General features: G+C 31.4%; 13 protein-coding genes and 1 non-coding gene across 14 annotated transcripts; 7 read left to right on the plus strand and 7 right to left on the minus strand. All coding sequences in view use genetic code 12, as the record gives it.

The window, feature by feature from the left end:
- Nucleotides 1-999: 999 nt before the first annotated feature.
- Nucleotides 1,000-3,492, plus strand: RJT21DRAFT_138501 (mannosyltransferase putative-domain-containing protein; the record flags this gene model as incomplete). The annotated part of the gene is made up of 1 exon (XM_064883318.1): nt 1,000-3,492. One exon carries the CDS (start codon nt 1,000-1,002, stop codon nt 3,160-3,162), a length of 2,163 nt encoding a protein of 720 aa, XP_064739442.1. The 3' UTR covers nt 3,163-3,492.
- RJT21DRAFT_138502 (uncharacterized protein) lies at nt 3,493-4,773 on the plus strand. The gene is made up of 2 exons (XM_064883319.1): nt 3,493-3,858; nt 4,341-4,773. Exons 1-2 carry the CDS (start codon nt 3,801-3,803, stop codon nt 4,604-4,606), a joined length of 324 nt encoding a protein of 107 aa, XP_064739443.1. The 5' UTR covers nt 3,493-3,800; the 3' UTR covers nt 4,607-4,773.
- Nucleotides 4,072-4,143, minus strand: RJT21DRAFT_t67. The gene has a single exon. It is a non-coding gene; the product is annotated as a tRNA-Met (tRNA).
- A 94-nt stretch (nt 4,774-4,867) lies between the features above and the next one.
- RJT21DRAFT_118776 (uncharacterized protein) lies at nt 4,868-6,552 on the minus strand. Its single transcript, XM_064881155.1, has one exon. The coding sequence runs from the start codon at nt 6,436-6,438 to the stop codon at nt 4,924-4,926; it is 1,515 nt and encodes a 504-aa protein (XP_064739444.1). The 5' UTR covers nt 6,439-6,552; the 3' UTR covers nt 4,868-4,923.
- A 794-nt stretch (nt 6,553-7,346) lies between these two features.
- PHO86 (Pho86p) lies at nt 7,347-8,636 on the plus strand. Its single transcript, XM_064883750.1, has one exon. It carries the CDS (start codon nt 7,475-7,477, stop codon nt 8,528-8,530), a length of 1,056 nt encoding a protein of 351 aa, XP_064739445.1. The 5' UTR covers nt 7,347-7,474; the 3' UTR covers nt 8,531-8,636.
- On the minus strand, nt 8,637-10,268 carry RJT21DRAFT_21234 (uncharacterized protein). Its single transcript, XM_064883749.1, has one exon. The coding sequence runs from the start codon at nt 10,012-10,014 to the stop codon at nt 8,743-8,745; it is 1,272 nt and encodes a 423-aa protein (XP_064739446.1). The 5' UTR covers nt 10,015-10,268; the 3' UTR covers nt 8,637-8,742.
- Nucleotides 10,060-10,930, minus strand: RJT21DRAFT_21239 (uncharacterized protein). Its single transcript, XM_064883751.1, has one exon. It carries the CDS (start codon nt 10,859-10,861, stop codon nt 10,523-10,525), a length of 339 nt encoding a protein of 112 aa, XP_064739447.1. The 5' UTR covers nt 10,862-10,930; the 3' UTR covers nt 10,060-10,522.
- A 144-nt stretch (nt 10,931-11,074) lies between these two features.
- Nucleotides 11,075-11,931, plus strand: RJT21DRAFT_21242 (phosphoglycerate mutase). Its single transcript, XM_064883753.1, has one exon. The coding sequence runs from the start codon at nt 11,172-11,174 to the stop codon at nt 11,901-11,903; it is 732 nt and encodes a 243-aa protein (XP_064739448.1). The 5' UTR covers nt 11,075-11,171; the 3' UTR covers nt 11,904-11,931.
- On the minus strand, nt 11,932-13,146 carry RJT21DRAFT_21241 (trifunctional uridine nucleosidase/nicotinamide riboside hydrolase/nicotinic acid riboside hydrolase). The gene has a single exon (XM_064883752.1). It carries the CDS (start codon nt 12,972-12,974, stop codon nt 11,961-11,963), a length of 1,014 nt encoding a protein of 337 aa, XP_064739449.1. The 5' UTR covers nt 12,975-13,146; the 3' UTR covers nt 11,932-11,960.
- A 108-nt stretch (nt 13,147-13,254) lies between these two features.
- RJT21DRAFT_118781 (sterol esterase) lies at nt 13,255-15,290 on the minus strand. Its single transcript, XM_064881156.1, has one exon. The coding sequence runs from the start codon at nt 14,985-14,987 to the stop codon at nt 13,479-13,481; it is 1,509 nt and encodes a 502-aa protein (XP_064739450.1). The 5' UTR covers nt 14,988-15,290; the 3' UTR covers nt 13,255-13,478.
- On the minus strand, nt 15,291-17,186 carry RJT21DRAFT_125237 (uncharacterized protein). The gene has a single exon (XM_064882819.1). It carries the CDS (start codon nt 16,883-16,885, stop codon nt 15,380-15,382), a length of 1,506 nt encoding a protein of 501 aa, XP_064739451.1. The 5' UTR covers nt 16,886-17,186; the 3' UTR covers nt 15,291-15,379.
- Nucleotides 17,187-17,458: 272 nt separating this feature from the next.
- On the plus strand, nt 17,459-18,125 carry RJT21DRAFT_118784 (putative 60s ribosomal protein L21-a; the record flags this gene model as incomplete). Its single annotated transcript, XM_064881157.1, has 2 exons — nt 17,459-17,469; nt 17,654-18,125. The coding sequence occupies 2 exons, from the start codon at nt 17,459-17,461 to the stop codon at nt 18,123-18,125; spliced, it is 483 nt and encodes a 160-aa protein (XP_064739452.1).
- Nucleotides 18,126-18,936: 811 nt separating this feature from the next.
- On the plus strand, nt 18,937-20,770 carry NOC4 (ribosome biosynthesis protein). The gene has a single exon (XM_064883754.1). The coding sequence runs from the start codon at nt 19,009-19,011 to the stop codon at nt 20,662-20,664; it is 1,656 nt and encodes a 551-aa protein (XP_064739453.1). The 5' UTR covers nt 18,937-19,008; the 3' UTR covers nt 20,665-20,770.
- A 1-nt stretch (nt 20,771) lies between these two features.
- On the plus strand, nt 20,772-23,643 carry MCM3 (MCM DNA helicase complex subunit). The gene has a single exon (XM_064883755.1). It carries the CDS (start codon nt 20,933-20,935, stop codon nt 23,498-23,500), a length of 2,568 nt encoding a protein of 855 aa, XP_064739454.1. The 5' UTR covers nt 20,772-20,932; the 3' UTR covers nt 23,501-23,643.
- The last annotated feature ends 295 nt before the right edge of the window (nt 23,644-23,938 follow it).

Here is a 23,938-nt window from a genome sequence, read left to right on the forward strand (position 1 = left end):
ACTTGTACAAATAAGTCTATCTACGTTAAATTATTATACGTGTACGTGTATTAATATATAAAGTATATTTCATCGAGCAGTGTATCTGTATACTTTTACTATGACTATATTAGCTGTTGATTCTAATACTGTCTTTAAATCAAAATTGGCTGTCTTCTACGAAAACTGTCAAAGTCCCTCGTAAACCAATTGAATTTAGTGGCAAATAATGAGCTGCCGATGTATCATTCCTTGTTTTGTTTCTATCTATGTTTATTTATTGACATCCTTGAAGTTGATTTCTTATCAATTGTTACTTTTTGTATTGCACCCATTAATGACACATTCTGTGTCGCGCAAATAGTTCGGGGAAGCCTTCCTTGTGAGGCTCCAATCAAAAATTTAAAAATGTATAATGTACATATTGCATAAGTAGACATACATTCGGATGCAAATTGTCATTTGCAATCAAAGACCACCTATAAGCATATTGTTACCCATGTGAATTTCATATACCATCCATCATCCTCTCCTCTCTTTTTTTTTTATTCGGCTTGCAAAGGTTTTCTGTTGTATGTATGGAAAAATGATACGCTTCTCCGAAAAGAGTAATAGCCCCTTAATCGCAGCCAATCTACATACTGTTCAATATAATTATATTATTTTCCATATACATATAAGCACCATTAACAATAATAGCCAACGTGTGTAAAAACAGTGTGATTGCAATCCATTTCAATATTATTTGAAGGTTTGAAACTTTCTATATTGGAATGGTTTGTTTCATCTCTTTTTCCTACAATTAACACACTCCCTAATGTGGGGGTGTGGACCAAATCCGCTCCCGATGCCTAATGTGTATGTTTCATATTCACTATCTGAAAAATTTATTCTATTATTGAAATGTCATAAGGTATTTGTAACTAATAGTATAGTCATTATAATCTACATTCGTTGAACTCTCTCAATTACTCTAAGATAAATTTCCATTCTTTTCATTATATTTCAAACACACTTACAATGTTGTGGAGGACAAAATTCACAAAATATCTTAACAGGAGAACAGTCCTTTATTCACAATTCAGTATTTTCCCACTACTCATTTGGTCAACTTTAGCATTGGTTATAATAGTGAATCTCATTCTGTATGCTACATCTTTAGTACAATCTAACACTGAAGAATTCGGAGATTCTTCAAACACCGGAGCTATCATAAAAGAGCTAAGAGCTGAAAAAGAAGCAGAAATCTTGAGATCTCTTAAACATCAGTTGGAAGCCGATAATACAGAGAAATTCCGAAGGGAGATTATGGCCGGTTTGGAAGAGGAGAAAGCTAAATATATCAATGATTTTAAGAAGGATATTAATGATAATTATAGGGATACGTTCATTGCCTCATTAAAGCAGGAAATTGATGAACAATATACAGAACAATTCAAAGAAACTTCGGAATTTACATATTCCTTGTTCGAAACGCTTTCTAGCAAATTTCTAAAGGACAATTACAAAAAGATAAAGGAATATACCATATTTCAAATGATCAATAATTTGATATCCTCAGATTTACAATTTCCCCCCACTTTTGAAACTCAGTTACAGGATAAAATATCTTCCTATTTAGATATGAATGAATATTACAATAATATACTTAAGAACATATTATTAGCTAATACTGTTAAAGTTGATGAAGCTTCTCAGAAAGAGGCATTATTTTTAAAGAAACTTAAACCACTACCAATAAATAATGGTAAGGGATATACAAGAGAGGAGTTACTTGCTTACCAAGTTCCAGATAGAACCTTACAACTATTAAAGAAGTCTTACAACGCAGTCTTGAAGCTCATTAAACATTTGGAACCTCCTCCAACACATTTCGTTAATGGGCATGGGATAGTTATATTCTTTGATGATTATGGCTCGATTTCTTCTTCTGTTAATCAGAAGATAGCACTTCTATTATTATCAATAGTTCAAATTAAAAATCTTGGTAGTACCCTACCGATGGAAATAATTTTCATGAAAAATTATAGCTTCATTAGATACCTAATTTATTTCTTCAACCTGTACTTCAAGATGACTATTAAAGTAACCATTGTAAGTGATATCATTGATACAGATTTATTTCCTTCAAGATTTCCTCGTAAACTCTTGGCTTTGCTTGTTTCGTCATTTGATCATATAATATACCTCGACGTAGGAGTGATTCCCGTAAAGAATTTGGACTCGTTATTATTTACTGATCCATATATCAATTCAAAGTTTTTGGTGTGGCCTCATCAACTATATCAAAGGCAAATTTCTCCTATATTTTGGGAAGATCTTCTAGGAATTGTTCCAGGAGAACCAATAAGAAGATATGGCATACCGAATGATGCTGACAATTTAGGATCGAAAATATCATATTACGACTTACAATATCTACCTGATGGTCTAAGCACTGACTCTTCTCTTCTTGTGTTTTCTAAAAGAAGTCATTTTAAGAGTCTTCTATTATCTATCTATTTAAATCTAATGGGTAATGAATTCACTTACCCTTTATTGTACCAGGGTTTATCATCCGGTGGAGATCGTGAAACTTTTGTTCCATCGCTTATTGCTTTAGAAGAAGTGTATTTCCAAGTACAACAAGAATCATTGCCTATAAAAGATATCAGCGATAGTGAAACTTCAGGTGTCTTACCTATTGCTTATTTACAAGTCGATCCTAGGGATGATTATAATTATATGATGAAATGGAGAATGTTCCTTAAAAACAAAGGAGGCATTGATTCAAGACTTAATCCATTTGAATCTACACCATTTACTGAAGCTCTTGAACAAGAATTTCTAAAACACATAGAAAAACCATCAATATTAACATATAACTTTCACTCAAAGTTCAAACCATTATTGACATCCTCTACTTTAAATTCAAGAATACTTGAAGTGCCAGATTCAAAATTGGTTACCAGATTTCGAGATCCTATCCTTGGAACATCTCTAGCAGACCACGAATTGCGTTTCCTGTATCTTCTTAAGTGGATCTTTTGCGATAGTCAACTTTCTGGTATTCCCACTTTTTGGGAAGATGAATTAATTGATTTGGATCAAAAATTTGTGTGTCAAAATCATCAGCAACAGGTCAACCTATTGCAGGCTAAGACTGAGGACACTAAGTACAGTATATTGCATTTCCTAAAATAGAATATAGTAAGATAATTTTAGATTATGTAACTGAAAAAGTGATTCAAGAAAATGAATAAAAAAAAAGATAAAAGTGTACTAGTGAATTTTGTAATTTACTCTCAATTAATTGCAGGCACAACTTTGTTCTTGTTTGGGTGCAAAAAAAGCAGAGAAATATGATAACATTCAAAAAATAACTGTCCCTAGGAGCAACAAGAATTGAAGAATTCATATTTGTTAGTTAGAATTATGTAGTTATAGATCCAACACGAACAGTCCTGGCTCTTAGTTCTCTGGATTTTTAAATGATTATATGTTGGTTTTCGTTAAGTTTTTTTCCATACAAGAATCTAGCTATAGACCATACATAAGCTACATTGATGAATCGATTGCATTTATAGATATTAATATATATTCAAAATGGACTAAAAAGAAGATATTAATAATAATATACCAGTTAGTAAAGAACCTAGATTTAATTGAAACTGTTAATTAAAGAAAAGTGCAGACAACAACAATAAATTCAAACGAAACCATTATACAACAGCATTGATCAATAGATGGCAACATTCGTCCACCAAAACTATCCCTTTCAACGAATTCATGGGGAGTAGTCCCACTTATCAAATCTCAGAACTATTTAGACAGGATTATTTATGTCGCTTTTATACCTGTGTAGCCGGGATTCTGAAACAGATGAAACATGCTCGCTAAGTACGTCATGCGATGTGCGTGTAATATACCTGTAACATACCTGTAACATACCTGTAACACATATTTATAAAGAATTTAATACATGATGTATCAAAAAAATACTGGCTATATATCAAAGTTCAACAATATAGTGTACTCAAGAAATTCTGTAGCTTTACTAAATAGATTTACTTTCTAAATACAATCCTTAAAATCGAAAAAAAATAACGAAACTAGCGCCGCCTCGTTTCGATCGAGGGTCCTCAGAGTTATGAGCCCTGCGCGCTTCCACTGCGCCACGGCGCTGCTTTCATGGCTTTCCAACGAGCACGAATTTTGAAGGAAGCTCAAAATCACGTTTTAAGTCACGTGATCTATAAATCCGATATCTCCGATGATAATTTAATAATTACATAGGGTCCAGCTAGGACATCGCCGACACTATCCACCACCACCAACTGATGGTGTGTGTCACCTTTGTCTCACACTGGTTGATTCTACAGATTATCATGACCATCTCTACCTTCATTGCTCCATTAGCAAAGTAGTATGGCAGAAGCTACATATTTCCCTCCCTCAAGAATGGACTAGTATCATCGCTAACTACAACCTTAATATTACACAGCTTCTTTTGCTAAATCGATACCTGCACATCATCCACCAATTGTACAGTCGACGACGACTAGCGCATAAGGAGGGTAATGTGCTCGATCCATTAACTCTCCCACTTATTAAAAATTGGGTATCATATTTGTCTTCATCCTTATAAATCTATCTACTTTATTATCTACACACTATGTCCAATAAGAATATCTCGCTGAGAGTTTTCACTAGTTACTAGTTTCTCTCAAAAATTTTGCAAGTATTTATTCACTCTATATATAATTGTATATCGTGTATAGTGAGAATAAATATATTGCTACGGAAAAAAAAAAAATAATGGTTGCAAACATGTTTTCATGAATAAAATTAAAGCAAAGATTGAAACAGTTCTCAAAAAGACTATTATTGTATTAAGTAAAGAGTTCACTAGAAAATGGATAATCTATATCTATATATCTATGTATGTATATTTAGGACCTGTGATCAACGTTCATCCCAAAATTTTCTTAATAATTCTCCAGCTGCACGGTAAGTAGCAATATCTTCTTCAGTCAATACTGGGTATTGACGACCTTGGTTTAATTTCTCTTGTTGTATTTCTCCAATTTTCACTAAGCCATGCATATAGCTTAATGCATCAACCACACCAATAGTATGATAAGCTCTTGTTATCCCCTTCTCATCAAGCCTTTTTGAAATCCAATCAACTTGTTCTGATCTTGAAGGCAAGGCAATTTTCCCAGAGAAATATCTAGAAACTGTGATAGCTTGATATTCAAAAACACGGAAGGAGACACCATCAATTGGGACACCAACAAATGAAATCAAAGGATCATTTACAAGAAATGTGTGTTGGTATAACTGAGGAATAATACGACCATCTTTTACTATGCCATTGTTGGTCAATCTATTCAAATAAGGAAATGAGAAAGCATAACCTGTGGCATATATGACACGATCAGGGTTTACCAATTCTGAGCCATCTTCGAAAAGTACCTTAAATCCTTCATTATTAGGTAAAATTTGATATTCTGTAATGATAGGTTTAGTATGAAGATTAGGCTTTTTAGATAATTTCTTAGTATTCTCGAGATTTCTGATTGATTGATAAACAATTTTAGCAGTATCGGCAATAAACTTGGTTAAATCAGCTCCTGAAGCTCTTGAACCAACTACAACAACCGTTTCATCCTTATACGGTTGAGGATCACGATAAAATTTGGCATGTTGAATGACTTCAGGGAATTGTTCTTGTAATTCATTTAATCCTTTAACAGCAGGTATAAAAGGAACATGATAATGACCTGTAGCTACAACTACTGCATCGAAATCTTCTTGATACCAAATATCTTGTTCTTCATTTAAGTTTGAACGAACAGTTAATCTGAACTTATAAGGAATTTCCTTATTAGGACTTGGAATTCTTTCAATATCTTCAATAGTAGAGTTAGTTAACAATTGAACTTTATCATTGGATACATTTCTAGATATGTAAGAATCGATATATTTTTGAACAATTAAACCATCGACATATTTACGATCGTCAGGATTAGTAACTCCTGGAACATCCCATTTATTAGTATCACTGTAAGTCATCATTTTTTCAATGATATTTGTTTTAATACCAGAATAACTGGGAGTTTCTTCAAATCTTTCTTGTTGATTTTTGGAAGTAATTATGAATTTTTCAGTGCTACTAGTAGAGTGGAATGGATTAGTTAATTGAGGATCAGTATCAAGATTAGTAAGTCCCGATTTGACAATTTTATTGGGAGTTCTAATAGTAGTCCTATCCAAAGCCCAAACTCCACCTAAGACTTTTCTTCTTTCAAATAAGGTAATTTTAGAAAAGGCAGAAGGTGATTCTTTAAGTAAACTATCTAAAGCAATAGCTCCCGAAGCACCCCCACCAATAATGGCCACAGTGGATACTTGGGATGAAGCCAACTTTACAGGATCATTGTAGTTGTCAAGATGTTCTAAGGCAATAGAAGGCATGATGACTATATTACTTAGTAAGTTTTCAAGTAAAAATATAAAAATATAAAAATTAATTGAAATTAATTTGAAAATAACAGAAGTGAAAATTAGACCGATAATTGAAGTGTGGGAAATTATTCACTATTTATCAGAAAGGGTACCGTTATAGCAATAATAGTAATAATATTAAAGTAAACTAACTCAATACTCCAATATAATGCACAAAGATATATATCCCTTAATCTTCTTGTCTGAACAGTCAGATCATAATAAGTAATTATTAATCAATCAACCCCCAGTGAATAATCGGATCCCACACCAAAAAAAGAAATCGATCAGAATTTTGTTGCAGCCACAGTTGATGATTAAAGTTGGGGATCCGCACTTGCCAATTCTGACTTAATCGCACTAGAAAACTATTAGCATTTATTGTGGTTAACCACAATTGAGGACTAACTAAATTGCGACTCAATCCGAATATATTGTCTTAACCAGGAAGGGATTATCACCGAATTATCCATATAAATCGGTAGTTATATAGTTTGGAGGATAATTACTATAAATTGATTTTATTTATCTAATCAGTCGTTCTTTTGTGATCCTTTAATTTTACCACAATACGTTTGTATATGTAAGTTATATGGCTTTATCTCCGAAATCCTCAACCTTAACCTGCACCACTACATATATTACAAGTACAGTCTATAAAGTATCGAATTACATAAATCATGATCCGATTTTGCAACCAGTAGTAAGATTTAACTCTATATACTTTTTAGAGAGTCGTGTACTTGTTCCAAACATGGCTAATTTAAGCAAGTCCCCACGTGCCAATAACAAACATCCACACTTCAATACTAATTTAGCTTACCTGCATACGGAACCCCAATATGTACTAATTGCTTTTTCACTATAAAGCAAATGTATGATGATCATCTCAGAGTAGTAAACTTTTCAAGAACTATTTGTTGTTATTCATTATTATTTATTGTTAAAGAACTGGGTCAATTCCATATCATATTAATTCATATCATATAATTCATACAGTAGCATAATGGTTCAGCAAAGACCTCTTGATCTCAGTCAACCATTAGACCAAAATGCCAGTCCTAAATTGGAAAAGGTTCCTTTAACTCCAGAATTAATTGAATCAGCATTAGTATTACATGGAGATTATTATGGTCAATCTCAAAGTCGATTAAATAGATTTTTATTTTGGCATCCAGTTTCATTAACTATTTATAGCATTGTTTTCCCTATTGCCTTAGCTTATGGATTATGGGATTATATCACTATTTCCGATTCTATTGGAGAATTCTTTTATTATTTTGCAAGATCAACTGATCCATTTTTTGAAATTTTAGGTGTATTACCTGCTATAGTTATAACTTTAGGAATTATAGGTTTAATTTCATATTTAATTAGTGATGATATAAAGACTGTTTCTGATGAATTACCAAAACAAGAATATGCTAAACAAATCTTTGGGTTTGATATTAAATTATTTTCATGGTTAGATCCTACTGTTAATAAAGAAAAATCTGATATTGAATTATTAGCTCTTGGTAACAATACTCAATTCATTATTTATCGTGAATCTCCAATTGCTGTTTGTACAATTAATCCAGATTATGAAAATTCAACTGAAAAGGAATTTATTGTTAGACTTACTGGTTTACATATTAGAAAAGTATTCCAAAAAGTTGATTTCGATGATTTATTATTGGATTGGGCTATTATAAGATCTCGTGAATTATTTAAACCATTTTCAAAGAAATTAAAGATTAAGAACATTGAGGAATCTAAAATCACAATTACTACTAAGGCTTATACTTTCAATAAGCAACAAATTGATATTTTATTAAAGAAAGATTTTGTTGAAGTTGACAGTACTATAGATTTGAATCCATTTGTTAAACTGAAATATAGTTCCATCCAAAAGGCTGTCTATAAATATTTAAACATTGGTATTAAAACTTTTGCATTTTCATTTATTCCAAAGAGTGAGGATGAAGATTTATTAATTAAATTAGGTCAAGATGCTGTTCTTAACGATGCTGAAGTTGTTGGTAAAGAATCCAATAAGAAGAGTTTGAGAAAGAGACATTAAACTATCAAGTTAGTAATAATAAGAATAAGAATAATAATAATAATAAGAAATATTAATATTAATAATAATATAATACATTAATTAACTACTTATAATGAAGTGAAATTATGTATACATGTATAAAGTTAAGTATATGTACAATTATGATAAAATTAAAATAATCGCATGAGCATCACCAATTTTATTTGTATATATTTGAATTTTGAAACCAACTAGTCTAATAAACCAGTAACTTTTGACTTCTTTTTTTGCTTTTGAATTCTATAAATAATAAATGCACACCAAGCTATTAACACCGCTATTATAAAATAGACACCGAATTTTAAAGATGTTAAAAGCACACCTACTGATCTTTTGACAAAGGTAGCATCTTCATCACCATACTTTTCTAATCTTAATTTTCTTTCTCTTTCTTTAATTCTCTTTTCAGCATTTCTTAATCTTTGAATAGAACGTCTCTTTTGTTTAATATTGGGTCTTTTACTACCTGCTTTAGTTTGTACTTCTGCTTCTTTTTTAACATCTTCCTGGAGCAGTTTAATTTCTTCATCAATATTATGTTGATCATTTAATAAATTTGTTAATTCTTCAATTGATTCAACAAATTTCCCATCAGGTTTATATAAAGCATACATTCTATTTTCTATGATATCAACATTTTCAGTTAACTGACCAGTTTCAGCACTTAAACCAAGATATTTCACAGGTGGTAATTGAACATCTGTTAAAGTTACACAATTACTCCAAGCTTCAGGAACACCATCATAATTGAAATCAATGGATAAATAACCATTCTTAATATAAATTAATCTCATTTTTATCAGTCCACTTGGTGGATTTACCATATATCTTGTATTACATCCTGCTAATCTTGTACCATAACCATCATCTTCTTTTGCATATTTTGTTTTACCATCACCTAACATAATGTTAACAAATGGGAAATTACCTCTTTTACCATTTCTAAAAGTATCAATCATAACTCCTAAACCATTAAAATAATTTTTAGCACCAAAAACATCCCCAAGGTCAGATGGTTCATCAAGTAACCAAATTGCTAAACCATCAGCTATTAATCCAATACTATTTTGAGAATGAATTCTGAAAGTTAATTCCATTTCAAAGGATTCAGCAGGAATAGGTTCTTTAGCAAATATACTACCAAGTTGATGAGGTTTATCGGAAGTTAATCTAATATAATCAGAATTTTTAATCATGGTATTTCCTTTAAGATTCCAATGATTCATACGATAACTTCCAGTATCTAAAAATGGACTCTTTAATCTTTTAGCTTCCAATTCAACTTTCTTAAGTAAATTTAATTCATTATCCTTATTTTGTAAGATAGAATTTAATTCTTCAGGTGTATAACTTTCATCGTCAGTTTCTGAAAATGGGTAAAACCAATATACTCCCCCCACAATAATTAATATTAAAATGAATTGAAGAGTTCTAGATCTCCTAATAGAACCTACAAATCCCATAGTTTCTGAAATCAATTATTCTCCCAATAAAACACTACGATAATGCTTATGACTTGAATCCCTATAAAATAGGTTCCAATATACACAACGTTTTATAATCTAACTGTAATAAACTTTCGACCACGTAGGTACAATTTTTGTCGCTTTGCGACCCATCTTGATGCGAAAAACAAACCCGATGAAAAATTTCATATCGGCAATGGGTTTTGGGGTTTAGTTTTAGAACCCCGGGTTTTTTTTATCAATGACTTAGTTCAGTATATCACATTTATGGTATAGATATATACTGTGATTGAACTACAGTTTACAAAAATATTGAAGTATTGAAATGTGTGTTAAAATTATATACATAACAGAAGTGAATAAATAGTGAGTGGGTCGTAATAATTATTACATATATACTGGAATCAACATATTAGTTTGCAGTAAGTAATAATAGTAATAATTGTTATAGTAAAAATATACATATATGAGGCTAATAGTAAATGATTTATATTTACATGAATGTTTACTTCCCAAATATAACAGTTCTAGCTGCATCGAACAAAGTCTCTTTTCTTTCTCCCTTGATATTTCCCAAAAGACGAGAGTAGTAATCAGGATTACCCTTTGGCTTTAATAATTTATCATCTAACTTATAATAATTTCTGTATTTATCATTGACAAGATCTCTCAAGGCATCATATTGCAACTTCAAGTCTCTTTCCCCAATGTCTTGAAGGAACTTTTCATTTTCAAATCTCTCTAATTGTACATCTTTAAATGACAGATAGTAATTTAATCTTTCCTTAGGTAAAGTATTTAAAAGTGACCTTATCTGAGTAGCTAACTCTTTCTTAGTTGACATGTTGTTCTTGAATACTATTTTTAATTCTGTTCTTTAAAGTAAGAGTCAGTTACGGCTATTGTGGTTACACTCACTCGGTTTTCTTGTTTAACAATTTTTTGTAGATGGATTAAAGTATACCGACCTGCATGCATGCCTCCACCCATCGCTCACGTGCCGCCTACAACTCGCTTAGAAGTACTCCGAAACCCTATAGATATATAATTGATCAATATTCCTTTAGATTGTGAATTGTTTCCTTTAGATTTCAGGGTCGGAAAGTTATTCAGCAGTATAATAATCAGGTTGGAATTCCAATTAGTAATTTATAATGACCGCATCTAAAGTCCCAACTCCTAGAGTGATTTTTGTTCGTCATGGACAAACTGAATGGTCAAAGACTGGTCAACATACTTCGGTAACTGATTTGGAATTGACTCCATTTGGGGTTAAACAAATGAGAAATACAGGAAAAAACTTAATTGGAGATTCTAATTTTCAAATGATTAAGCCAAGTAATATTACTCATATTATTGTAAGTCCAAGAACCAGAGCTAGACAAACTGTAGAATTATTGCTTGAAGAAGTTAGTGAAAAAGAAAAATCTAGAATTCCAATTATGGTTGATCAAGATATAAGAGAATGGGAATATGGTGACTATGAAGGTTTGAAAACTCAACAGATCCGTGATTTAAGAAAACAAAGAGGTGTTGATGGCCCAGATCATGATTGGGATATTTGGGGTGATGGTTGTGAAAATGGTGAAGACTACAAACAAGTTACTGAAAGAATTGATAGAGTCATTGAAAAAATTAAAGTTATTCATCGTCAAGCTATTCGTGAAAATACTAAAAGTGATATTATAGTAGTAGCTCATGGTCATATTTTAAGATGTTTTGCAGCAAGATGGGTTGAAAGAGAAATTAATATTAATCCATCATTTATGTTGGATGCTGGTGGGGTTGGTGTATTAAGTTATCAACACCACAACTGTAATGAACCAGCTCTTTTCTTAGCTGGAGCATTTGTCGTTCCTGTTGAAGAAGAAGGTGCTGATTTATAGGGAAATTACATTATGAACTTTTCATTATAATTCTATATATAGAGATAATCTAGAATATCAATATAAACGTTTGGAAGGTAATTTACTATGCTTTTCAGCTACATCTAAAGCATCTAACATTTCATTCCAGAATTTATCAACATCAAGTTTTTGACCAATGAATACACCTTCTTTGTCGTCACTATCGTTTTCTATTATACTTTCACCTTCATTATCTCCCTCAGTTTCCACTTTAATTTTCCTCCTCAAATATTTATAACCATATTCTCCATTTTCATCATTGAATGGTAATAAGCTATAAACAGCAACAGGATCATGAATTGGTGGTCCATCTATAATTCCATATTTCCTGGCGTATGCTTCACTATAAAATGTTAAGATCCCAAAGAAGATTTCCCTGAATGAAGAGTTTCTTGTCCTTTCTCTTGCATTATATATTCTTTTCCTTATTTGTTTAGTGGCAATGACTTGATGAGTTAAGTTCAATGGTGATAAGATGATTTTAGAACTTAGTTCTTGTATAACATGATTAGCAGCATGTGGATCTGTGTGGAAATTAAATTCTGCAAATTCGGTTACATTTCCTAATTTTATTCCTCCTCCCATTATAGAAACATATTTGATTTTGGATTTAATTTCTGGATATGCAGTTATTAATTTAGAAACATTGGTTAATGTTCCAGTACAAATTAAACAAATATTTCCTTCATATTTTATAATAGCTTGTTTCATGGCTTCTAGATATGACATGTCTTGACAAATTTGATTGTAAGTTACTTGTGGAAAAGTGGCACCTCCTATACCTGTATGTCCATGCATTTCGGCTGCAAATTTTGGAGGATTTACTAATGGTATCTGAGATCCTTCATATACTTTTATATTATGAACATTAACAATATCCAATAATGCTAGAGTATTATGAGTAGTCATGGATAATGGAGCATTTCCATGAACTGTTGATATACCTATGAGTTTGAAACTAGGATGGAAAAGGGCTAATATTATAGCAAAAACATCATCATTTCCAGGATCACAATCTAACCATACTGGTATTTTACTTTGAATAGTCATTTTGCTCTGGTATAGATCACTCTCTTTTCTTCTCTTCTCTTAAAACTAGCAAATAACAATAGTAGGTAGCAGGGAAAAAAAATTAAATAAAAGGAATTCAATAAAGAATACCGGAAAGGTCAAACTTTATACTATCTAATCAATAAAGTTTATTTTACAAATTAAGTTACGATTACATATGTATTTATAATTATAGATTTTTATTATTTTCGGGGAAAATTTTAACTGCAATTATTTTGTGGCAATTGGTTGGCGCTATTTCTATTTGTGGACTAATAATGCCGTAACATCCACACCGCAATATATAAGGAACGCAAAATAAGCCCTGCCCCACAAAATAATTCAGTCACCAGCTTTGACAGCTCCTTCCACTTACTAAACGAATGACTAGTTGAATCAATAGCCGCTTCTTACCGCACATTATGAGATATCTGTTTTAAGTTAATATTATTAAATAAAATAAATAAAGAAATGATTATACCATACTATAAATAACAGGAGATCTTAAGCAAGATCTTCGATCTTACCCTTGTCAACTTTGACTGCTGCAGGCGTATCGTAATTCGAGGATCCCAGTTTTTCTACTCCCTGTAAAATATTGACTGTATCTATTCCTATTTTATCAATGGCATCAACAGCCCAAATTAAATCTAAATGAGAAAAATCTGGGACTTTAAAGATATGAAGATTTTTACCTTCTTCATACTTTGGTTCATAATGTCTTAAATGAGTAATTAATCTATCTCCATCCACCATATCATCCGATCCACCTGTGAATAAGATGATAGGAACCGTATGGTCGGAACCATCAAACCATGCATTCTCAAATGGTAAATATGCCTTTTTAGGAGTTGGAAGTGGTCCTTGTTTAGCTTCGGGATTAAATAAATGATTCTCTCCTGTTTTATAAGCTTTCTTAGGTAACAATTGATTAGCAAAACTTTCTTCTAAAAATGAACTTGTATACCATATCATTAATCTTGTAGATATATGCACAACATTAAATAACATTAAACTTCTCCATACTTTTGTATTACTATCCCAATTTTTACAACCCCAACCAAATAAATAATTAAACATATAGTACGATAAGGGTCGATAAATTGGAGTAGTAGCCATGAACCTCCTTAAAAAGTTCAAATATCTTATAAAGCCACAAGAACCAAATAATATCATGAATCCTGTTTCACTTAGAGAGTGCATAAATAACAAAAATCCTGATCTATGGAATATTGGACCCGGAAAACATGCTGGAGCCAACGGTATGAACCATTCTATCTTATCATGAATATGTGATAATTTGGGATTTCTTAACATAATAAAGGTTTGGCATCCACCTTGCAGATGGCCTGCCAAAATCAATTTTGAATGATTTGGTTTGTGGGTAAGAACATTTTCAATTAATGCTGGCATATCAAAATATGCCAAGGCTCTAATATCCCAATCCCAAAATTGTTCATTAGTGTACAAATGTTCATAAAATGTATGTTTAGGTTGAAAATAGGATCGATTATTACCTAACCATACATCATAACCCTTTTCATGGAAATAATATGGAATTGAGTTAAAACCTGAAGTAAAAAAGGCTCCCGAAGAGGACATAAGTCCATGTTGGAATAATACAGGCTTTTTGGAATGTCGTTGTTCTTGAGATTCTTTGGGATCGATTAGATGATGTAAAGTCAAAACATATCCATCTTCTGTAGTTATTATATGCTCTTCTAAATCTAAATTTAACTGTAAGGCATAGTATCGTATATCATCGACAATCTTTAAATTCTTGATATCAGGATACGCTTGTCTCGGTATATAACCATGCTTATTCTTTGAATAGTCAATTTCTTCGAAGTGATATCTTCCAAGTATTTTGTTATAGAAATGATGGATTATTGACCCAGTCACTAAGATATTAACGAAGATCATAGATCCAAAGAAGGAAATAATAATGAGTATATATTTAATAATAACATTATGCTTATGATGCTTCTCCGGAGGAGTCAATTCATCAATCATATTTGATGATATAGTTATAAGTCAGACAAAATACTGAATAAAAAAAACAATTAACTATTGAAACGTGTGAAGATCCATCAAAGGGATAATAGATGTCTTGTATGTCGAGGAATTATGAGGGAGGATTTGATTTGTTTATTATTGTTTATTACTGATCTGCATCACTTGCTCATAAAATACCCACAATTACCATTATTAGCTTCTACCCATGCATACTTGTTCTATTCTATATCGCAGTACTTTTTGTACTACTATTTACGAGGATTATCCGGCTTTGTTTATTTTTTTTTTCTGACCGGAAATGCCTGCACCGGTTATGTTTACACCAGTTGCAAAATATAAAAATCATCATAATATTAATATGCATAACTAACTTCTATAATTAACTAACACTAATTTATCTTCTCAAGTAATGGTTCTTCATCCTCTTCCCTTAATTCGTTACCTTCATCATTACTTGAAATATCTGCAGCGGCTTTAGCTGCAGCAGCTTTTTGTTTTCCAAGCTTCCACATATTGTACATATGAGATATCCCATGGCCATTACAGTTCATAATGGCAGCAATATAAATACCAAAAATCACAGACATGCTGTACTGACCTGCTGCATCCTTCCCAGCTTTCTCTTCAACATAAATTTCCAAATAATTTGACAGTGCAAGGAAAATGGATACTATAAAATAAAGAATGGTAGAGATTAATGAACCAATTCTACCACGATATTCATTCGATAATATACCAGTTGCATACATCTGAGTTGCAAATAAACTTATAATAAAATGCCAGAATAACATATAGATTTGCAGAAAACTAACGGTATAAATGTTATAATTTTTTGCAAACACTGTCATTAATGTGCTTGCAAGAATAAAACAAATTGAAGAGATTGAAATAGCTGACAGTGGTTTCAATCTGTAAAGAATGGCTGATAAAAAATAGGAAGACATAACTCCGATCATAAGGAGCATTGCACCGTCCCTTTTAGAAATCATCAAGTCGATGTTCATAATTAATTTAGAATAAAAGACTCCAAATGTTATAAAAGAGATTAAGATAGAACCAAAATATAATCCAATTTGTGTGGAGAACAAAGCCTTCGGAAACAATGAATATTTGATGATTTGGAAAACAACAAACACGCTTACTGACCCACATAATGTCACTACCGAAGTGACTGCAAAATTCTCGTTTAAAGAACATCTTGCAACAAAGAACATAAATACAAGACTTAAAATTCCATCTATTAACAATGATCTCTTTTTTATATCTTTAAGATTGAACTTATCGGAACCATCAATGCCATCAAAGCCATCAAAAACTCTTGTCAGACTAAAAGCGAATAATCCACTAACAATAGTTAAAACCAAATAAATTATGGGTAATTTAGATTGAGGCACTGGACTTCCAAGAAAATCTCCTAATAAAGCACCAAAGACTCCGGATGAAATTAATGACATAGAACTATAATCAAGGAGTATCTGAACATCACTAATTACACCACCGTAAAGTCCTAAAATACATGGTACAATGAAGGTACCACTAATTCCTAACAAAATACGACTCAAAAGATATATATAGTCTAGTTTATACCATAATGATACTCCCAGTATAAATGAAAACAAACAAGTTAAAGACCATCCGCCGTTGAATAAGCGTCTATGGCCAATCAAGTCTGCAATACTTCCACTAACCCATATAACTAAACTTGTTGCAAGTAAATAAAATGCTGATACCAACAACTTCTCTTTGATATTAGTTGGATTATCATATAAATCTACATTATATGCCAAGGAGTTAAGTACCATATTAATAAAAGTATGGGCCACAAGATGAGACGTAGCTACATAAGTTGAAGCTATATTTTGCTTCCATGTAAGAATTGGTTTCTGATCTGTCATCTTGAATGATATCTAGTTAGATGATAAGAGAAGAATTTAATTATGATTTAAAAATTTAAGGGATGTGGCTATTCTTATAAGAGCGTAAACGAGGCTGGGAAGTACATTTAAAGCTTCCCCGTTCCCTCCTGAGCCAAAACAATCACCCGCAAGATATATTAAGTATTACTATACTTAATTTTATGTGTAAGTATAACGCTTAATTTATGTATAGGCATATTATACTAAGCTACACTCGGATTATTATAAAAGTATAAATAATGATAATTCGTGGAGAATGGTTAGTTTTGTAAAATTTGGGGCAACCCTTATTGTGTCTGATAGAAGCTCGGCTTTGTTGCAGACCGATCATGTCTAAAAATAAAATTAGAAATGATATGAAATTGCGCGATAAATAAACAAAACAGGGCTACAACCCTGTAATTTCAAGCAGGCACGCGACCATGGATCACATGACTAAATGTATCAGAAAGGAAAATTTCTCAAAACTAAGCAAATTAATATACAAAATTTTTCAACCAATTGTACCTTTAGGTGTATAGTTTGTTAACTAATCAAATATAATATAACAAAATGGGTAAATCGTATGTGTGAATTAATGAATCCATAAGGTGTTATATTGAACTGCCGTGCTTTGAACTTATTAGCACGTTTCAAGCAATCTTTGCTTGCAATGTGGGGATTAGAATTGAAGAATGGAGGGCATATATAACTCTAAGAGTCTAAGAATAATAATGAGGAAGAATACTAACTTTAATATGTCTTTAGTCGTGGTTACAGATCAGGTACTCGTTACGCTTTCCAACGTGACTTCAAGAAACATGGTACTATTGCCTTATCCACCTACTTAAAGGTTTACAAGGTTGGTGATATCGTTGATATTAAAGCCAATGGTGCTATCCAAAAGGGTATGCCACACAAATACTACCACGGTAAGACTGGTATCGTTTATAACGTCACCAAATCATCCGTCGGTGTTATTGTTAACAAGATTGTTGGTAACAGATATATTGAAAAGAGAGTTAACTTAAGAGTTGAACACGTCAAACACTCTAAATGTAGACAAGAATTCTTAAACAGAGTTAAAACTAACGCTGCTTTAAAGAAAGAAGCCAAAGCAAAGGGTGAACAAGTTAACTTAAAGAGACAACCAGCCAAACCAAGAGAAGCTAGAATCATCTCCACTGAAGGTAATGTTCCTCAAACTTTAGCTCCAGTTCCATATGAAACTTTCATCTAAGCTATTAAAATCATCATTTTCCCATCGTTTAATTTAATTTACTTTATTTAATTTATAATGAATAATGATCTATTTGATCCATTAAACAATATCCATCCATTTAGAATCATTATTGATTCATTCATCCATATTTGATAATCCTATTGCCAATAGCAAGTATGATTATTAAACTAACAACAAATCGTCTCAATCAGAGCAGGTTAACACTTATATTCGTCTTTGTTATATAACTTTTGTATAATTAGTATATCTTTTGGGGCACTCCACATATAAATAAACCGTTTAGAAATATTAATGTTTGATTTAAAGTAGAAATTTGTAAATTATCAAAATTATCAAAATTAGAAAAAAATAAAACCAATAGAGGATCAAGAAACTAGATAACCCATATGCGCAACTACCCATAATATTCTACAAGGTTGATATGATCCTTCCAAAATTCTAAAACTTTGAAAGAAGGGTCAGAAACTCTCTAAAGCGTCTGTATTAAGTAACAAGAAGTTTTGCGCCAGACACCTTCACCAGTAAAACCCAACCATTCCCGTAAGGAAATGATATTTTCAAAGGAATCCTCGCTCAAGAGCAAAGACTCAACTTCAAAGGGAATTGTCGTGGGAAGTACGCGAGATTTCATCATATTAGTATAAAACTATGGAAGGTTCATATAAAGATTAAAAGAACCCTTCATCAAAATCGACAATTTTGAGTAGGATTTCGCAAGACTTTTATAGCATAAAAAAAAAAATCCATTGATGCGGGTAACTCCGGCATATAAGCACTCATCTTAATATTGAATATAAATTTTTATCTTAGGGTAATTTGCATCTATTTACCTTAATAAACACGAAAGGTATTTCTCTAAATAATAATAATAATAGTTAAAATGGCACCTAAGAGAAAGGCTGCATCCGTGCCAAAGGGTAAAAAATCTAGTAAGAAAGATGAAACTTTGGTAGAGTCCGGCTCAGGATTATTAAGTATAGAAGCTATCAAAGATCTTGGAAGTGAAATCATACAGTCATCTAAATACAACAATTTCGTAATATTATTAGAACAATATGAGTTAGTGAAATCAGAATTAAAGAAATCAAAGAATAATCAAATTGAAAGTGTAGGACGTCAAGTATCATTGACTTTATTTAAATGTTTTCAAAATTTATTACAGAATGAAAAATTAGTAACAAAGAAACTGTTTGATGATAATCAAAAGTTAGTAGTTAAATGGTTAATCAGTAAGTTTGATAATTTTAAATCCATAATATTTGAATTTATTCAAACAAAATTTGCATATGAAACATCCCTTCAATTGGATTTACTTGAAATCGGATTAAATTTCATTAAATTGGAAAGTCAGAATTTAAAATCAGGACCAAATGATCTCTTCTTTTCCAATATAACATATAAAAATCTTATACAGGCATTATTATTAAGTGAAAATGGTCAAATATTGTCGGATGGTTCTAGTGATAATTTTATTTTATTAGAATTTATTGAAAAATTTCAAATTAATTGGGATTTACAATTCTATTTCTTTAATAATTTATCAGAAACTTTACAAGAATGGAAAACTATTAAACTGAAAAGTGAATTAAGGAAAATCTTTGCTCATTATTTTACTATAATAAGAAGTCAATTATTATTATCATCTAGTGAATCTTTAGAAGAATCTTCTACCTGGATTCAATCTAAATTACCTTCTATTGCATATAAACAATCTACTTTTAAAACTCAATATCAAAAATCTATTCTAGTAATATTATCTTATCCATTATTGGCATCCCAATATAAATCCATATTACTCATATTGCATAAGAGAATAATTCCTAATATGGCACAACCTCAAAGTATTATGGATTTCTTAACTGATTCTTATAATATTAAAGATGATTTAATTATTCCAATCTTAACTTTGAATTCATTATACGAATTAATGAAGAAATATAATCTTGAATATCCTGACTTTTATACCAAATTATATTCTCTTTTAACTCCAGAATTATTATACACTCGTTATAGATCAAGATTTTTTAGATTATGTGATCTTTTCCTTTCATCTACACATTTATCAGCCAATTTAGTTGCATCTTTCATTAAGAAATTAGCTAGATTAGCTATGGCTTCAAGTGCATCAGGAGCAGTTATTGTTATTCCATTTACTTATAATTTATTAAAGAGACATCCTACTTGTATGATTATGTTACATAATACATCTGCATCTAGAGATTATCAAGATCCATTTGATAATGATGAAAAAGATCCATTGAAAACCAATGCTATTGGTTCATCACTTTGGGAATTAGAAACTTTAATGACTCATTATCATCCTAATATTGCTACATTGGCTAAAATTTTTAGTGAACCATTTAGAAAACATTCGTATAATTTAGAAGATTTCTTAGATTGGAGTTATATTACTTTATTAGATAGTGAAAAAACAAGAAGATATAAGACTATGGCAGCATTAGAATTTGAAGAATTTTCAAATCTTTTCGAAATTGATGACAGTGTTAATGTTTATGCTAAAGGATGGACTTTATAGATTTTAAAGATTTTTAAATAAGGTAAATAAGTAAATTTTAGTATAAGTACAAAGTACAATTACAATTTTGCAACAATACACGCCCCGAGTAATTAATCCCAATTGGGAAACTTAATGAAACGCGTCTTGACATTTTTTTATTTTTTCCTGTAAATTTTCGGTTGTTAAAAACTGAATTAAAGGAGAGAAAATTCTTAACCCAAATACATTTAAGAACTCCTACTAATATTCATCAGCCATTGGATACTTATAGTCAAAGCGTAGAACAATGGATGAATCACAGTTCATTGAACAACCACAAGATGCCATTTTTGGTGACAGAGTTAGAAGATTTCAAGAATTTTTAGATCGAATTGATGATGAAGGTTCAACTTATAGAACTAGTATTAAAGATATGTTAACTAAGGGTAAATATCGATTAAGTATTAGTATTGATGAAGTAAGAGACTTTGATAAAGAATTCTGGAGAGGATTATTGGATTCACCAGCTGATTATTTACCAGCTTGTGAAAGAGCTTTAAGAGATACAGTTCTTACAATTTATGACCCATCAGATCCTGATTTCCCCGATGATTATGATCAAAATCAACAATTTTATTTATCATTTAAAGGTTCATTTGGGGATCATCATGTAAGTCCTAGATCTATTAATTCAGGTCATCTTTCAAAATTAGTATCAATTGAAGGTATTGTAACTAGAGCATCTTTAGTTCGTCCAAAAATTATTAGATCTGTTCATTATGCTGAAGAAACAAAGAGATTTCATACAAGAGAATATAAGGATCAAACAACTTCATTTGACCCTATTTCAACCCCAGCAATTTATCCTCAAGAAGATATGGAAGGTCATAGATTAACTACTGAATATGGTTATTCAACTTATAGAGATCATCAAAAGATTTCTGTTCAAGAAATGCCTGAATCAGCTCCTGCTGGTCAATTACCAAGATCTGTAGATGTTATATTAGATGATGATTTAGTCGATTTAACTAAACCTGGTGATCGTATTCAAATAGTTGGTGTTTATCGTGCCCTTGGTGGAGGTGCAAATAATAATTCTTCATTTAGAACAGTTATTTTAGCCAATTCAGTTTATCCATTACATGCTAGATCTACTGGTGTAGCAGCTCAAGAAAAATTAACTGATCAAGATATTAGAAATATTAATAAAATATCTAAAGAAAGAAAGATTTTTGATATTTTATCAACATCTTTAGCACCTTCTATTTATGGATTTGATTATATTAAAAAGGCAGTTTTATTAATGTTATTAGGAGGAGTAGAAAAGAATTTAGATAATGGTACTCATTTAAGAGGTGATATTAATATTTTAATGGTGGGGGATCCTTCTACTGCTAAATCTCAAATGTTAAGATTTGTTTTAAATACTGCTTCATTAGCAATTGCAACTACTGGTAGAGGTTCTTCAGGGGTTGGTTTAACAGCAGCGGTAACTACTGATAAAGAAACTGGTGAAAGAAGATTAGAAGCTGGTGCTATGGTATTGGCCGATAGAGGGGTAGTATGTATTGATGAATTTGATAAAATGTCTGATATCGATCGTGTAGCTATTCATGAAGTTATGGAACAACAAACCGTTACAATTGCAAAAGCTGGTATTCATACTTCATTGAATGCTCGTTGTTCAGTTATTGCTGCTGCCAATCCAGTCTTTGGTCAATATGATGTTCATAAAGATCCTCATAAAAATATTGCTTTACCAGATTCATTATTATCACGTTTTGATTTATTATTTGTGGTTACTGATGATGTTCAACCCACTAGAGATAGAATTATTTCTGAACATGTTTTAAGAATGCATAGATTCATTCCACCCGGTTTATTAGAAGGTGAACCAATAAGAGAAAAAACCACCTTATCATTAGCTGTAGGTGATGAAACTTCACTTCAACAAGAAGAATTAGATCAACCAGTATTTGAAAAGTTTAATTCATTATTACATGCCGGTGTAGCTGTTTCCAAATCATCTAAAAAATCTCCAACTATTTTATCTATACCATTTTTAAAGAAATATATTCAATATGCTAAACAAAGAGTTAAACCAGTTTTAACTCAAAGAGCATCCGATTATATTGTGAATACTTATTCAGCTTTAAGAAATGATTTAATAGATAATAACCAAAGACATACTGCTCCTATAACTGCCAGAACTCTAGAAACTTTAATTCGTTTATCTACTGCTCATGCTAAAGTTAGATTATCAAAGACTATTGAAGTTAAAGATGCTAAAGTTGCTGAAGAATTATTAAGATTTGCTTTATTCAAAGAAATTACTAGAAAATCTAAATCTAAAAAGCAAAAGACTGGACTTCATTCAGAATCAGAGCCAGGATCATCAGATGAGGAATCAGAAGAAGAAGAAGAAGAAATATTGCCAAGACCAAGTACGGCTAGAACTAGACTTAGAGCTCAATTACAACAAAGAACTCCTTCTATAACCCCACCACCAATTCCAAGAGAAGAACAACAAGATGATGATGAAGATATTGAAAATAATCTTGATAACTTACGTATATCAGAAGGTACTTCAAATCATCCATTAACTGAAACAAGTATCAGTGGAACAAATGCACCAGATACTGGAATTAATTCAGGAAGATATGCTACATTCGTAAGTACAATGTCAAAAATCATTCGATCTCCATTATTTGATAATGATGACTCAGCAGCTCCTATTGATAGTGTCATAGAAGCCATTAATAATGAAGTCTCTCAAGAAGATGTATTTTCTGAACAAGAGATATCAGCAGCTTTAGAGCAAATGGAACAAGAAAACAAGATTTTCTCAGGTGAAGGTAAAATCTACAAGATTTAATGCTTAATACATTTCACCAACATTTTCTCCATGTAATATTACTATTGTATTTTTAGTTCTTCTTTAGTTATATACCATCGTATATTAAATTTATAATTTTTAACAGAATATTTCATATATTTCACAGACAAGTTGCAAAATTTTCTGAGCGCAAATGTGTCGGATTTTTTTCCCGATAGAGGCTATAAATATCCGAAGACATTTTCCAGATCAATGTCTACTATGAAATAACTATGGACCAACAAGAAACTAAAGACGACCAAGTAGTCGGTGAAGACGGTAGTGGCAATGGATCGGGAACCACTGAAAGTGTCACAGAACCCAAATCGTCATGGGATGAGTCTCCATTGTCGGATGACCACCATGTATATAAGAAACGACGCATTGAAGAAGAAGGCATGATCAATGAACAAGGGGACGAAGAACAAGAACAAGAAC

The sequence above is a fragment of the Scheffersomyces amazonensis genome (assembly GCF_036850825.1).
Source record: "Scheffersomyces amazonensis strain UFMG-HMD-26.3 chromosome Unknown RJT21scaffold_2, whole genome shotgun sequence".
NCBI lineage: Eukaryota > Fungi > Ascomycota > Pichiomycetes > Serinales > Debaryomycetaceae > Scheffersomyces > Scheffersomyces amazonensis.